Source organism: Pleuronectes platessa, chromosome 20 (genome assembly GCF_947347685.1).
Source record: "Pleuronectes platessa chromosome 20, fPlePla1.1, whole genome shotgun sequence".
Lineage (NCBI taxonomy): Eukaryota > Metazoa > Chordata > Actinopteri > Pleuronectiformes > Pleuronectidae > Pleuronectes > Pleuronectes platessa.
Genome location: NC_070645.1, coordinates 11,897,412 through 11,914,397, shown reverse-complemented (window position 1 = coordinate 11,914,397; position 16,986 = coordinate 11,897,412). Strand labels below are relative to the sequence as shown.

General features: G+C 41.4%; 1 protein-coding gene across 1 annotated transcript in view; it reads left to right on the top strand.

Annotated features, from left to right (window-relative positions):
• Positions 1–16,986, top strand: part of ctnnd2a (catenin (cadherin-associated protein), delta 2a) — a 195,414-nt gene that overhangs the window by 158,469 nt on the left and 19,959 nt on the right. The window contains exons 18-20 of the mRNA XM_053412346.1: positions 1,531–1,681; positions 13,014–13,263; positions 16,770–16,854. Of these exons, the coding sequence (XP_053268321.1) occupies positions 1,531–1,681; positions 13,014–13,263; positions 16,770–16,854 (486 nt within the window). The remainder of the gene's footprint in view (positions 1–1,530; positions 1,682–13,013; positions 13,264–16,769; positions 16,855–16,986) is intronic.

Below are 16,986 nucleotides of genomic sequence, written 5' to 3'. Positions count from 1 at the left end.
GTTCATTGTTTTGAGACTTTACTCAAAGCTCTAGAGGTCACAGTAAACAAGGGTTGAAGTAGATGTGCACCTCACTGAATCAGGACTTGTGATTGGAAGTTGGGCATATAATTGGCCCCTCTGTGTAAATTGTGGCCCCTTTATAGCCCCTGATTTAGAAAAATTCAAGATCCACCACTGGTGTGAGGAATGTTTGTGTATTTGAGTTAGATTTGCTAAGGGCCACTATTTTAAGATGAGTAGAGAGAGAGAGAGAAAACGACAAAGGGGCGCAGGTGGTCTTCAGGAAATCACATTTTCTATTTTTAGCCTCGACGCGAGTGTGCGCGTGTACATGCGTGTGCTTTGTTGTGTCTGCTCCAAGCTCCCACTCCCATCTCGGAGAATACCACTGCTCACAGTATCCGGAGAGGCAGCCGTGTGTTGGTGCACTGCTGCCAGACACACACTCTGCTCACTAAGCTCTTGGCAAAAACATATTATAGATCATTTCCCTCCGAGGGTGAATTATTTCCTGAAGTGATTATACGAACCACAGTTTGCCCAATTCTCAGTTTTAACCATAACATGTCCAGCAAGGTAAATTATTCTTTTGACAGAAGCTGATATCCAATCTTGGCTGATGTTTAACGCGTCCCCAGTCTGCTGCCGTTGACCCACATGGCAGCACCTCTTGAGCTGCTTAATGTCGAGTGGATCCATTTAAGTGTACTTTGACGGTTATTGAGGGAGGATAGAGTGGTCCCTTAGCTCCAAACCTATCTGGTTCCATTCTTCCTCTTGCAGTATATCACTTGTGAGTCAGCGCAATGCCTCCGCCACTCTCATATCGCCCCTGAATATAACGTCTCCCACACGACCTTGCCCATTGTGCTTCATCCATCACTTTTTCCATTTCCTACCACGACCATTTAAATCACAGCCTCCAGTTAAAAACAAAAAAAGAAACGCATTGATTGAAAACCAGGTTTCACCAAATGTAAGGTGAGCCAAAAAAGCATGGTCCCATTAGCAAGTATGAGGATAGTGTTATGATGCTGTCGTCACAAATACTCATTCTCTAATTCAAAAGTAGACTGATATCGCAGCTTTTGATGAGCGTTACAGAAAAGCTTTAAAAACCTATATTCTCTGAGTAGTTTTGTTATTTGCAGTCAATTGTCACAAACGCCCACCATCTTCCTGTAAATAAAAAAGCACCCAGTAGAGTTATGAAACCCCATTTAAATTCACCAAATATTTGGCTACACCCCAATATCAGAACTATTAAAGATGCCTGCTTAATTTCGTCAAGATCCATGAATTATTCTCTGAGAAATCAACAAAAATTTGGAAAAATGCTCAAAATGTTAAAATCCTAGATCGGCCCTTGCTACTGCTCAAAATGTTCCTCTCTCACCCACCTGTTGTTTTCGCTAAATAACAGACAAACAAACGCAGACAAAAAACATCTCTTTGGCAGACATATATATTCCCTTTCCTGCCGTGGCCCGATTTTGCCGTTTAACTCCTTCCTGGTTTCTCCCTCAGTGGTCGGTGTACATCCGGGCTGCTGTGCGCAAAGAGAAAGGCCTTCCCATCCTGGTGGAGTTACTGAGGATAGACAATGACAAGGTGGTGTGTGCCGTGGCCACCGCGCTCAGAAATATGGCCCTGGACATAAGGAACAAGGAGCTCATTGGTGAGTACTAACAAAGACTTTTCCTAGAGCGGATATTAGGTGATGAATCATCCCCCTACCTGTGAGATAAGGTCGCTGCATTCATGCCATATGAATTTAGACGCCGTGCACTGTTATGCTCAGTTGCCATAGTTTTCGTTTGAGCCCATTTAATTACATTCCTTCACAGCTGTTCTTTTGTGGTTTGTTGCTCTCAGGTTGCTTTCATTCATACGTACACAAGTCAAGACGTTGTGTTAAAGTGATGCAACACCAGGGTAAAGAGCCTGTGGCCAGTCGCATCAATTAGAAGTAATTGAACACAAATAATAACCTGCCGTTGTAATATTAACAATATAATAAAAGTAATAATAAAAGCCTCTGCCTTTCAGCAGTAATATAGTGTAATGGCTAACATGGCAAGACCATGGAGAACTAAACATGATTTACACCCATTATATATTGCTGTTGATTTACAATTAACTGGGATCAATTCCATATAATGACCTATAAGCTTCACATGCGCTAGTACATTATTATACAGGATGATGGTGAAAGAGTTTTCTGTCTTTGATTTTACATAAAAACTTTTTTTTTGATGCGTGAGAGAATTGGTCTCTTTGGGAAAGACAGGGCAAGTCGTGTGTCAGGGAATTAAACTGGTGGTTGATGTGCGTTTGAGATAAAAAGACGGTGAAGGAGCGGAGGAGAGGGATGCCGTACCACAGCAGATCACTTCAAAGGTTTTGCATTAGGCTTTGAAAACAGCAGCGCACGTCGGTAATGAGTGACCCTCATTCAGGCTTCCTGATCGGTAGCATCGCCACATGTAACGGATCACTAATTGACCTAATGTATCTTTGCTGTGTGTGTGGGCAGGTGTTTGTGATGCATGGTCTTCCTTTGTGGCTGTATCTGCTTCTGCACACACCACACACACACACGCACCGATGCCGTTTCTTTGTTTGTGTCCCGCATGTGACATCACCCCACTGTCTCTGGTATCTCTGATTATCTCAGCTTCCTGGTGGGCTCGGCTGGTTTCTATAGCAACCCTCGGCCTCATGTAGGGGGGCCTCTGGAGCCTCTGTGGATTTTACTGGAGTGTTGTAGGAGCAACAAGGAATGCCACCGGCAAAGCTCAGTACGCACACACTGCGATGGTGTGGCTGGCGCATGGCAGCGGATTATGGGATGATTGAACCGTTATGCTCAGACAAGACACGTATCATTCTCATTTGGACCGTTTTTGTTCATTTAAGTGTGTGTTTCTTCAAGAATCAGCATTACTTTAAGTTGTGCTTTTTACCCATTAAAGGATTTGCAAGGATGTTTTTTACCATCCCTTTCCCAACATCTCCTGTGGCTCTCCCCGATGAGTTGTCCAGTCATAGCAGTTAGTGCTATTAAATACTTATAGTCATGATAAAGGAGTTATTATTATAAAGAAGCTATTAACTTTGTAAGATTGGCCACTAGGCGTGCATTAGGCTAATGTGGGTCACCTTACATCACATTGAGGAACTATTGAAGAGTTCAGGAGCAGAGTATTTTGAGAGGAAGACCTTTTTCATATACAAAAAACATGTATAAAACACTACAGGGAAAAAACTAAAAACATGTTATATTGGGGCTGGGATTAAATAATAGTAATGTCAATATTTTATGGCATTTCAAGAGAGTTTTTTTTCCACCAGTTAATCTTCTCTTTGTCTTTTTGTCCTAAAATATTTTGTATGAACTAACTTTGTGTTTTTTAACAGAAGGCAAACAAAAATAATGAGCTAAAAGCAGCTAGGGTCTGCGAGGAGCTGCAGGGTCGGCTGCCGATTCTCGCAGGGATTGTATTTACCAGCAACCTTCTCGGGGTTTCATTTGTTCAATATGAAAATGACTAATTGCTCAATGAGCCTAATGAGACTGCAATGATAACACTGGCTCTGTTTAGCGAGCTAACAGGGGAATAAACAATCAGCTTCCATTCATAAATCAACTCGGTCAGCTTCTCCACATGGTCAAATGGTAAATGAGAGATAAGATGACAGAGTCACTCACACACAGACGGACAGAAAGTGTCAGAGATGCCGAAAGAAAAAGGAGCGAGGAGGAGAAAATTGATAAGGTGCAGTTTGGGTTGAGCCTCTGCTTTTGGCAAAAGTGGGAGATGATAGGTGTGAACAGAAAAGCTCCCGAGCTTTGTTTGCCGTACTGACTCCAACCTCTGAGTGCTACGCCTCCTTTCTTTACACAATGCACGTCTGCAAAACAACAGTTTAACCCACATCAGCAAAGCAATTTCACAGAGTGCTTGGTGTGTCTTTGTGAGATCAAAGTTCCTACCTAATTATAACATTTCACACGGATCGCTTGAAGAAAACCGTCTCTTTCTGAAAAGCATCTCTTGAAACTCGTGTGATAGCGTGTCACAAGCTGTTAGTGCCGCTTAGTTCGGCAGCGTCACCATGGGGGGGGGGGGGGGGGGGGGGGGGGGGGATGCTGGTTCGCACGAGACCTCAGCAGAGCGAGCCGAGCCGAGAATGGTCTTTCGCTCACAATAACGTCAGAGCGTCGAATCCTGAGAGGAGAGGCACGAGGCTGGAGAGAAGGGAGAGAGCTGAGAGGCCAAGTAAGGCTCGGGAGAGTGAATAGAGAGGGGTGGAAGATGAAAGTGACAAGAAAAGAGGAGCAAGCAGTGATAGGGATAACCGCATATGTGTGCTTAGATTCCCATCCCTCTGTAATGTGATTTAGTGCCATATTGATGTCGCCGGGAATCAGTCTTTTCATCTGTCAATGTTTTTGTCTCCCTCCTGATTTCATCTCCTTCATAGTTTCTGATTTGCATAATGTACTGTACGGCTGTGTAGCAGTAAATGAGTCCCATTCTCTGATACACCGTCTGTCAGCACAATTCTCCCCCAGTTACTTACTGACGGTAATTTGACACACATGAATTGGGAACAGCACTCGACTGCCAAAAAGGGTTAGCTTTTTTTTTTTTCTTTCTGTTTTTAACCCAAATACAGCAGCAATTTACGAAAGGTTCCTATAAACACATGCTGTGCTTGCCACCAACCTAAGTTAATGTTTAATGAAAGAGTGCTTAATGCAAAAATCTGTATTAATTCAAGATATTTAATAATTTAATATAATGTTTTATGTACCAAGTCATTCGCTCTGGCTGTTAAATCTAATTGAGTTTGGGGTCTCTGCAGTTAATTTAAAAGTCTTTCGAGTGGATATTACATTAAATATATGATGTATAGTCACACAGTTGGATGTAAAACTGTTAAGCTAATTTTATTTTAAAACATCTCAAACAAACGAGGCATTCTTCATAGAAAAGTGTATCGATTCAAGTTGTTTTTAAATAGCTCAAAGTTTGTAATCCTTACAGCTGTGTTGCATTTGTAGGACGGAGTTTTAGGCTCACTTAAAGGGAAATCTAGCCGTAAAGTTATTACAAGTTGTAATATTAGGGGTTAGGGTGAGTCATACATTTACAAGGATACAATCATAATATTACAAGAATATGTGCATGACTGCTTATCTTTATGGTCATAATATTATGACTTTTATGACTTTTGTTGAATTATGACTTAATTATTTTAATATTACAACTTTATACTCAATCAGGACGTTTTCATTAGAAATATTATGTTATCGGTCTCACTCTTTGCGTTCTATTTCTTCAAATGGCCCTAATACTTGTGGTGTACATTGTATCTCAATCTCCAAATGAATAGAAAATTGACATTCGTGCAAAAGACTGTATTGAGAAAGACATTAAGGAAAATTAACCAATCATTACATTACATCCCATTTCATTTAGCCAACGCTTTTATCCAAAGTGACTTACAAACTTCTGAATACTAGATTTTTTCTTGCTATCTTGCTATGAGTGGATTCAAATATCCAAAGCATCATGTCGAAAATCAAAAGCTAAATGTGAAACCTCAAAGAGCCGTGATATGAATAAAAGCAACACGACCAACACTGGATTAGTACATAAACTATATGACAACGACTTATTAAAGAAAATAAAGCCAATCACTTAATCCACCTCCTTAGCTTTCTCCTTCCTCTTTTCCCTTCTCCTCCCTTTTCTTTGTCTTTCTTTCCCAGGCCTTTTCTTGACTTAAGCCTCCCTTCCCACTCTCCTCCCCTCATTCTCACTGCACAATGTTGCTCTCACCTTCCTGTCGTCAACATGATTATAACACGGCTTTTCCAACTAACCCTGCTTCTCTTCCTCCCTCCCTCTCCTCCTCCTCCCCTCATCCATTTATCCCACAACTCCCTCTCTGTCTCCTGCTCGTGTCGTTTCAGACATGAGCTCATAATGTCTCACATCCTCTCTCTCTCTCTCTCTCTCTCTCTCTCTCTCTCTCTCTCTCTCTCTCTCTCTCTCTCTCTCCTTCCCTCTCTCTCTCTCTCTCTCTCTCCTTCCCTCTCTCTCTCTCTCTCTCTCTCTCTCTCTTTGTGTCTATCGATGAAATCAGTGCCTGGGACAGTTACTGCGGAAACAAAAGTCGTACACCGCAGGGATGTCGCTCATTGAATGATTGCTGATGTCACGTTGTGTGTTTTCATTAGAGCAGTTGATTTACAGTAAATCGTATGTAGATCACACACGCGCACACACACACACACACACACACACATTTACATGAAGCCTTCCATTGTTATGTTCTGTGAAACGAAAGTCTGGACTCATTGGGCTTAAAGACAAAAGTAGAGACGTGACCATATTTCAGTCAGACAACGCACGTTCAAACGTTTATTGCAACAGTAGAACATGTCAGTGTTGGCGTCGAAGCTCCGACTTAATCACTCCCCCAGATACAGTTACATAGATATGATGCCAGTGTTGAGCAATTACTTATAACCCCCCATCGGAGCCTACAGGTGGATGATGGGGTGGTGGAGTGGGCTGAAGCAACATGCAGCAATACTAATGCAGCAGCGGGGCAAGCAAAGCGAATTTATGGGAAATTTCCTCTGCTTAAATAGAGACTATTATAGATGATTGTGGAGAGTGACAGTAATGTGGGGCAGTGATGCAAAATTTAGCAGCGCCAAGTAACCAAAGGTAGAGAAACAATTGATGTTCTTTCCTTGGTCAGGTCATCAGTCTAATTTCACCTCTGCTCAGATCCTTAGTCCCGTAACTTGCCCTCAAGCATCACGACTAATTGCGTTATCCCAACACTTAAGTTGTGAGAACTACAATGATGGGTTTTAACCACAATTGGTCCTCACAAGCATAGAAAGAAATGTCTGACACACTCACATGCTAGTATTCTGCAAAAATTGCACTACGCAATAACATTACATTACATGTTTACCCCAGTCTGTGGATTCACGGCCAAACCGAATATTTTTAGATCAGTAGAGAGTTTTAATTCTGCAACCAACTTCTTACGTATTTTATCGTCCCTGCTGTCAACACACTTCTCTCTCTGTGGTAATAACAAACAACTTTGGAAGGGATAGTGTGGGCATGTCCATCTTCTTACACAAAGCTGGCCCACACACACACACACACACACACACACACACACACACACACACAACACACACCCGTCTTTATCCCTGTTGCAGAAGTAATTTATGAAATGTCTGTGTCGCCTTCAGGATGAATCCCGTGTGTATGAGGGACTGACATGTCTTTTATCAGCACAATATGTTCTCTCTGGCATTCTTCGTCCTCTGCTTCACTGTGCCAGGCTGGGAACACATCAGACAGCAAAACAGAAATAGAGAGCAATAAAGAGACAGAGAGAAAGAGAATGAAAGTGCAGTCATATGATGATGAGGTTTTTTCAGGGGGGGAATCACACTCATGATCCTGGGTGGCAACGGATGCAGTAAACATCTGTCGAATATTTCTCCTGTTGTGAGACACCTGATCAACATTGAGAGGCTGCACGGTATAACTTTATCTAATGAGAATCCTCTCTTATTCTTATTCGAGTATCATGGGCCAGAAGAAAAAAGAATGCGAGATTTCCAGAGTTTCACTCTTTCTGGATCCAAAATATGTGAAACCTCTTTGAATATCATGCAGATGTCACCAATGGTATGCAGTCGATCACCACCAAACATTTCCTCCTCCACAAATGAGACAATCCATGTGGTTCTTTTTTCATAATTAACACAATCTTTTTTGACAAACTGCTGCAACTAGATGATGATGATGGACCTACACTAAAGTGTAACTGAACAAGAGGCTCTATAGTCCTCACATTAATGCAGGTGGAAGGCTGATAATCTTATATTTCACATATAAACTGACACAGAGCCTTTTTACGTGGCTAGATACACTGTATATCACTGGGAATGTGAGAAAAAACACTTTGTGTGTGTTTGTGTGTGCATAAGTCTTCGCCATCACGCATCATCATCATGTCACTAGAATGTCTTTATTGAAGCCACAGGTTCCTCACGGAGGGGGGGGGGACCTTCCTGCTTTTCCTCTCTCGCTCTGCGTCTCTCTCTCTCTCTCTATCTCTCTCCTATGCACTTTACGCTGTACACCTGTCAACCGCTCACATCAAAGACAGACACAGAGGGCGAGATGTAACTGATACAAATACAGGGAGACAGAATATTTTACCACGGGGAAGCGACAGCGTGGCACTTTCCAATTTACCCCCATTTTTGAAGCTCTTGAAACCTGCTGCGTAAACCTACCAAGGGTCAGGGGTTTGTATAGAGATGAAAATCAAAGAAGCTGAAACGACATTTAAAAATGGCTAAAATGCTGGGATCAACATTGGGATGACTTGTATATATATATATGTTCATATGTTCTTGAGTTGAAAGGAATACACCTCACGTTACTGTCAAGAATCAGGAAGGAAAGCAGGATGTTGATAATTGGGGAACTCAGTGTGTGTGGTGCGTGCAAGCATCTGTGTGTACAGTTTACACTATGTGGCTTATTTTTCAATTGAATTTCCAATTGAGTCCATAACACTGAATGCATTAGAATGCTGAACTGTTCTACACTATGGAATATAGTGGAGGAAAAATAAGTAAAATTGGAGTCAATAAAATGCTTCCTCTCTCCTTCCTCAGTGACGATATTGTTTTTTCTCTAGGGTGTGTGTGTTGGGGTAATTTTGTTTTATAGGCTCATATTCAGTCGGAGATCTTGGAGGCTGACACCCAAGACCGTAAACACATCACTTTAATGTTTTTAATAAAGGAATAATCTAACAGAATAGAAGGAGAAACCCACACCGTGTTCCTTTGAATCTGGCGCCCCCTGTTGATGATGGGATGAATATATCACACAGAGTTAATGACAACCACAGAAAGACTCATACATTTCAAACTTGTGCTAAGATTTCACTGGCTGAAATAAAATTAACACAATTGGAAGTTCTAACAGTAATATATTTTCAAAAGAGATCTTAAAACATAACAGTTAAACATATTATTTTTACCTGCAGGGTTGAAGTGTTTGCATTGGGCCTCTAAGACAAAAGTTATCACAAACTCTGTGTCCTTTTTCCAAATTTAAAACAGATTCCTGAGGTGCAGGCTGAATTACCAAATGTGTGTCTACCATTAAGTGGGTAAACTTCCATTGTGTTTGTATTCAGTCCACCACACACTCACAGAACCCAGCAAAGAGACTAACCAGATGCTTTTGCTACCAGTAAGCACACAGTAGCCCACCTCAGAGACCCCAACTCAGACACCGATAACGGTGCGTAATAACCATCTTCTATTCTCAGACCGCCGGACGCCACAGCTAATCAAGCCATGTCATCTTTCCACACATCTCCCTGAGACTATTACCTCCTATTTTGCTTGAATCACACTCTCCCTTCAACACCAGTAAACAATCAAATCACTCCATTGTTCGGGGATAATTGCGTCTCTTTTAAATCAAATCAGCCATTATGGCCCAGATGAAGCACGCCCTGCTCCCTGGGAGTCGGAGACACATAAGGGAATGCGGCGAGGAATACATTACCGGCTCTGCCTCCCAGGTGAAGACGGGTATATTGGAGGAGCTGTGTAATACAGGTTTATTAGACTGTGCAGTGATCAGCGCGGGGTGTGTTGCTCTCCTCGAGGACATGTTCCAGGTATAGCTTGTATTTCAGTGACAGAGAAAGTAGGTGTAAGAGGAGAGCGCCTATTGCACCCCAGCATGTTGAAGTGCTGTCTATGTCACAGCAGGACTTGCACCACGCACTCGTGAAAAAAATAAATAAAAAAATCTCTTTGGCTTTTATTTCTTTCCCCTTCAGTGTTGAATCCTGCCCATCACTGTGACAGCAATAATTGCTTTATGACTGCAGCTTGGCATCTGGTTGCATATATTACAATATTGGAATTAATCACAGTTTTTACTTCGTGACACATTCAGATTCAGATAGTTATTTCTTGGCAAATTTCCTCAAATGTCTGTGAGATTAATTTAGCATTGATTAAACCCCAATATATTAAAAAAAAGGTTTTCATCAGGGTAATGAGTGCATCATTGCTGACAGGTCCCGATGAGCCGGGCAAGGTTCAGACACAAATTTTGCAAAATTATATTTAGAGTTTGAATTTAGTTATGTTAGCTGAGCTAACCGACTTTATATATGATGTGACTGCTATGTTGTCCCCCACTTCCACTCTTCCTCTCTAAAGTCCATATCATCTTCCCTGTTCTATACGTAATGTGGATGAATGTGATGACGTTGCAGAGACTGATAGGGATAAGCATGCAGGCACCTGTGTAATCACACACAAACACACACACAGACAGAAATACAAATGCAAGGGATATGCTGACAGCACTTCATCAGACCATCTGTCTAGAAGCCAGAAATACACACATACAAAGTTCCCTGTGTCTTTTCTCTGTACTTCACACGCTCCTTTTGTTATTACTGGATCCCCAACATTCAGTCAGTTGTTAAATTAGTCACTCACTCAATCAGTCAGTCAGTCAATCAATAAATTGTCAGTCATTCAGGCAGTAAATTTGCTGGCAGTCAGACAGTAAATTAGCCAGTCAGTAAATTAGTCATGCAGTCAGTCAGTGAATAATTCATTCGCTCACGCTGAAATTAGTCACATCATTAAATAAAAAGCAAGTCGTCAGCTAATGATTCAGTCAGTCATCGGCTAGTAAATTAGTCAAATAATGACTTTTATTCTTAAGACGTTGCTAAACTTTGTCCTCGCAGCCAAAAGACAATGAGGCTTTAACCTCTGCTCAGCCTGAGATAGCTGCGGAAACACTCTAAGCTTCATGTGCATTTGGGAATTCAAAGTATTTGTTGGACAAGGACGTATATAATCTTCTCCGTGCAAGTATATGTTATATTATGAAGGTTGATGGTGTCATCTGATTGTCCTGCGTTACGTTCTCAGCCACTTTCAAATCACAAAGACTTGCAGGAGGTAAAACGTGAGCGAGGGATTTACCACCAGGCCGAAGGTGTCACTGGATAAATGGATGAAAAGATACCAAGTATGCAAAAGTGGGGAATTTCTGAAATACAGTGAGAAAAGAGTGAATAAAGACGGAGGAGAGGAATGGGGACTTTTAAGTCAAGATGCCGACTGCATTCTGCAATTTTATTATAATAATAGAATATTAGATTATATCTTTATCAAAGTGACCTAAACCCATTTTTTCACCTCAGAAAACATAGCAAAGGTTCGGCCATTTATTAATCAGACAGACCTGAAAAGCTGAGTAATGCCTTCATTTCCAGCCGACTTGATTTCTGCAATGCACTTTTTACAGGCCTACCAAAGAAAACAATAGATTCCAGCTCATTCAGGTCTCTGCTGCTCGGCTGCTCACCAGAACAAAGAGGAGAGACCACATTAGTCCAGTTCTAGCTGCTTTGCATTGTTACTTGTTACACACAGGATTGACTTTAAGGTTCCCCTACCTACATACAAGGGTCACAGTTACATAGCTGACTCTCTAGTTAACTATGTTCCCTCTAGAACACTGAGATTATCCGCAGCAAGTTTATCAGAGCTTCCCAAAAATAGCCCAAAGAAAATCGGCGAACTAGACTGCCACTATAGAGAAGCTAGTTCAGTAAACTTATTTAAAAGAAAACGTAAAACATTTCTCTTGCTGCAGTTTTTAACTAGATATGGTACTTGATAGCATTTGTATAATTTCTTTCTTTCCTTCTTTTTCTCTTTCTCTTAGTTATTATGCTACTTAAAATCTGTTCCCTCAAATGAATTACATTAAATGTGTTTTTATTTTCATGTATATTGTATGTTATATTGTAAACACTTTGAGCTGCATTATTTGTATGGAAGGTGCTTTAAAATAAAGTAAATATTTATTATTATTATAATATATAACTTTTTTCTTGTTAAATTCCAACTTTACTTTAGTTTTTTCATTAACTTATGACTTGTAATATTACGAATTGTGTTCATTAAATTGCGACCTAATTCTAGTAATACTACGATATTATTCTCAAAATGTCATGATTGTTCTTAATATGTCCCTAGAATTCTGTTGTTTTGCACTGTTAATCCAAAGATATATTATTTTAGAAAATGAATTTTGCAACCAATCAGATCCGTGAAATCTAAAAAATATTTTGCATTCTTATTTTGGCCTCACTTTTCTCTGCTGCCAGAGACAATGTAATGGTCCACTTGAGGAGGATACGACAGGAGCTCTTACGCTTGCAGTGGCACTTATCTGCTTTATCCAGAAATTGGCTTGCACTGTTTCAAAGGGTTTTGTTATTCCCAGCTACACGTGTCATAGAGATTCATTCTTAAGGAGACCTTCGACTGACTCAAGTGTTGCTTTTAGTGAGAATCCGTGTCCAAGTGGCTCAACTGGGTAGATTTAGTTCAAACATAATTAAGGTTAGAGCACATTCTTTTTACCTATGTATCCAAACGAATGCTTCAGGAAACATGACTTGAGGGTCTTGTCCTGTGTGTTCAAGATGTTTCATGATGTCTTACCTTTTGACTACTCCTCACTGCCTCAGTCAGCACAAACACCTCTTTTCCAAGCATCTCTCATTTCTTCTCCTGCCCTCCATTCTTCTGCTCATCGCCCGTTTGCTCTGATCTCTCCTTTGACTGCCCTGTCTCCTCAGCCAATCTTCATATCCTCTGTTCTCGCTCTATTCCTAAACTCTGCTGAGAGTTTTTGAATAGTTGAATCAGAAATCCTAAAGGGAATAACAAACAGTTGTTTCCTTATTATAGCCCATGGGAAAGTATGTTCAGTAGTTCCTCTCAATCCGTCCCCTCCGTTGTACAAAATTTTTTATATTTACAGGAGGATGTGCAGGGAATTAAATCTGACCAATATTTCTGTCCCTCTCCTTTGCGCCAGGTAAATATGCCATGAGAGATCTGATCTATCGGTTACCAGGCAGTAGCAGTAGCAGCAACAATAACGCCACCAGCAGTGGGATCTCTGGATCCACAGGCCCTCCCAGCAAGGCCATGTCGGACGACACGGTAACTGCCATCTGCTGCGCGCTGCATGAAGTCATCACCAAGAACATGGAGAATGCCAAAGCTCTGCGCGATGCCGGCGGCATCGAAAAACTCATCGGCATCGCCCGCAGCAAAGGAGACAAGTGAGTGGGCCAAGTTTTTGACTTAATAGTATAAAATGACACGGGTCGGGTTATTAACTGTGAAAGTGAAGTTGCTGATTTGTTTGAAAATGATATTAACATTTACCCTCCAGTTGGCCGAGACATTTCACACATGCACATTAACAGAAAGTTCAAAATGCGTAAGTGAGGGAACCCCGAAAAGCAAACAGTCGAGCTGTGAAAGCCTGAATACAAGTGCAAAAGCAACAACACAACTACGAAATACACACACTGTTCTTCTTTGGGATGCTCCAAGCACCTATATGGTAACACCTCAAATAGACGAGCATCAAATTATATGTGGCGGTTGGCTTCAATGCAGAAAGTCCTTAGCTTGTCAACATCTGTTATTGCTCACTTCCACTGTGATTGTGTTTCGGTTGTGTAGCTTTTGCATTTGTGGTGTCACTTCTGCATTCCTGTCGTGGCTTTGAATCTGTATTTTCTGTTACTGTGCTTGTGTGGGACCTATCAAACCTGACTCCTTACTTGAGTTCCGACGGTTTGTTATTGTGCATCATTACGTCAATTGGAAACTTCTCGGGTGTAATGCATCATTGCAGTTGACATTTCTCCAAAGGACAGCGTGATATAGTCTACTTAGTATTTTGGGAAACCCTTCAGATCCATTGTAGGGTCTTGCAAAGTTTAAGAGTTTAGTTCAAGGACGGCCTGATTAGACACTTCACCGCTGAAGAAGTGACGCAGGTGACTTTGCAGTTGTCGGATTGTTTTTTCGCCCCTAAGAACCATGTGAAAGACAGAGTAAAAGAAAGTGCAGTATCTTCTGAACCATATTGCTGCACAGTCTACTATATAACATTATACCACAACATTTCACCTTACTGTATTCAGGATTAAAGCTGGTTCATTGCTTCTATTAGGATTATCATCATCACTATGAGGACTGATCTGGGTAGCTTCATTTGTTTTGCTCTGCTGTAATTTTTTGTGTTTAATAGTTCCTATTCTGTATTTTATTATTTGTCCCAGGATTAGGTCTTTACTTGGGCCAAATATCCCCCATAGGAATCAATAAAGGATTGTCTTCATCTTCATATCAGAAAAATGTATTCATCGTGAGCTCTTGGGTGTGTTGATGACATTTCTAATGTTGACAGATGCAAAACTGATAACAGAATCCAAATACCCCAGGGTGAAAAAGCGGAGCCACTAACACGAAGCCGGCGAAGACGTCAAGAGAGCTCTCGGGGATTAGGGCCGATGTTACTGTTGATGTGCTGTAAACAAAAACCTGTGATCGCTGCAGTGGAATTAAGTTGTTACATCCTGCATCGACCTGTCGCACCACCCCTCACCTGAACTCTCCAGAGATTTATGTGTTGTTCAGAAAGCGTATGATCTTGTGCTTCATTGTCCACACATTGAAAGGCTAACTCTGGAGAAAGTCCGGAACCAATTTTGCAGAGATCCTCTGGAGTTCATGTCTGAAAACAGCTTTATGGTCACACTACTCAATATATTGATATAATATAACATTCTATGAAAAAGTATTCCATATATGCATTTATTTCTGACCCCAGAACCAATTTTCTTACACTGTTGCTTAAGTGTTTATTAGATCATATTGACATGATGTATGTAGTAGTCCTAAATTTCCCTCTGGATCAATAAAGTCTCTATCTACACCTGTTAACATTTGCCTCAGAGGGAAAATTATGTTCTGTTGCCTGAATAAGCAAGAGAATGAACTAATGACACTTCCCAGGACAACCAGCTTTGAAAAGTATTTGAAATACTTAACTGCGATAGTATTCAAACATTAATGCATTGTGTCATACCTGTCCTGGTACAATGCAGCACACTCCATACAGTCAGATAGGACCTGTGCCTTAATGCAGCCACACATCCATCATTCATAACAGTGTCTGACTTCCCCTGTGACCACTCATCCATGAAACACTGCTGGAGAACAACAAGTAAGATGCATCAAGGGATATACTGTAACTCCTGTCGCCATGGGAGACTGAACTGGGTGTTCTGCCCAGCTGCTATGGCAACCGGTGGGTCAGGGGTTGCCATGACACCAGAGTGTTATCAGATGGAGGTCAAATGGTGATTTATTGTTATGGAGAGAGGCTCAGGTCTATTTAGGGAACTGTGCTCAAGGGCGCCATTACACAGAGAGGAGAGGTGCAAGAAAACCTCCATAAGTGCGAGTGTAGCTCGCTGCTAATAGCCCACACATCTTCATTTTCTCAGGATAGGTAGACGGAGGATAAATGCTCCTTATCAGCGGTGCCTTGCTGCATTTATGCAATTACACACTTTCAAACTGGGAAAAGGCCCATTACAGTGCAACCACAGATAGCCACCACATCCCAGCTTTCCTGAAGCAGCACAGGACCTGAAAAATAAATACATCCATTATCTATACCACTTATCCTTTGAGGGTCGTGCCAGTCCCAGTTGACAGCTAAGAGCAAGAGGCAGGTTACAGCCCGGACAGGTCACCAACACACACACACATAGACACAGACATTCACACACCTATTGTCAATTTAGAGTCTCGGGAACCCTCTTGCTGAGAAACAACAGATAACCACTGCACCACTGTGCTGCCCCTGAAATATACAACGAAATGACAATAGAATAATATTAACATTGGCTTCTGACCTATACCCTTGTAACAGTAAAGTTTATAAACACACCTTCGTACAAGGTGCAACAGGATTTTTTACAAAGCTTTCACGTTGCTCCTTGGTGGTTGCTTTTTATTGCTGCAGTCAAATGCAATAACTAATAATCGTCTTGACAAGATAATCGTGGTGATTAGCCTGTTTGTTGACAAGGTTTTTTCCCACTTAAAATACAAACATTGATACCTTCTCTAGGTGCGTTACGTTCCGATGACATTTAAGTTAATCACTGGTTGCAGCTCTCTGCATAAATCTTTCTTTTGTTCTGTGAGCAACCAATGCCTACTCAAATGTGATTGGCCAAATGGAAACCACCCCCCCCCCCCCTTTCACATGCAGAATCTGTTTAGCGATTAATTTGTGCGTAACTATGATTCATTCCAATGCGTTGTGTTTTTTTATTGATGGCAATCTTCCAAAACAAAATTTGAGGCGAAATCTGCTTTCAGGAGGGTTTTTGCGAAGTTTGGTGGACAAATGCTAATTGAGTATCCCTGTTGCTTCCCTCTGTAGCAGTGAGAAGGGCAGGGCTTATGAAATGACTCCTAGTAGAGTCATTTTTCAACTAAGTGGCACTGATGGGACCATTAGCATTGCAGAGAGGGCCATTTTAGAGTTGTCTAGAAACTCTCTGTTTTGTGCAAGGGAAATCATTCTCTGCTCAAAAAGAGCAATGGCCCTCTTACTTTTGAAGCCACCTCAAGTGACCCTGGCCTGCGCACACCTTGTGCAGCTAAGCAGATGGGGAGAATAACAACATTGTCCATATTATCCAAAGGGATGTGGTTCCAGGAGAAATAACTCTGAATCGTTTTGTCTCTGCAGACACTCAGCGAAGGTGGTGAAGGCAGCCTCTCAGGTCCTCAGCAGTATGTGGCAGTACAGAGACCTACGTTCCCTCTACAAGAAGGTAGGATGGAGTACACACCACAATGAAAAAGAAAAGCTGAAAAAAATCCCTGCAAGAGTCTGTAGACATCTCATTTTTTTTTCTACAACAAAAAACAATCTGGATTTTGTCCCAACCAGAGGTCTTTACGAT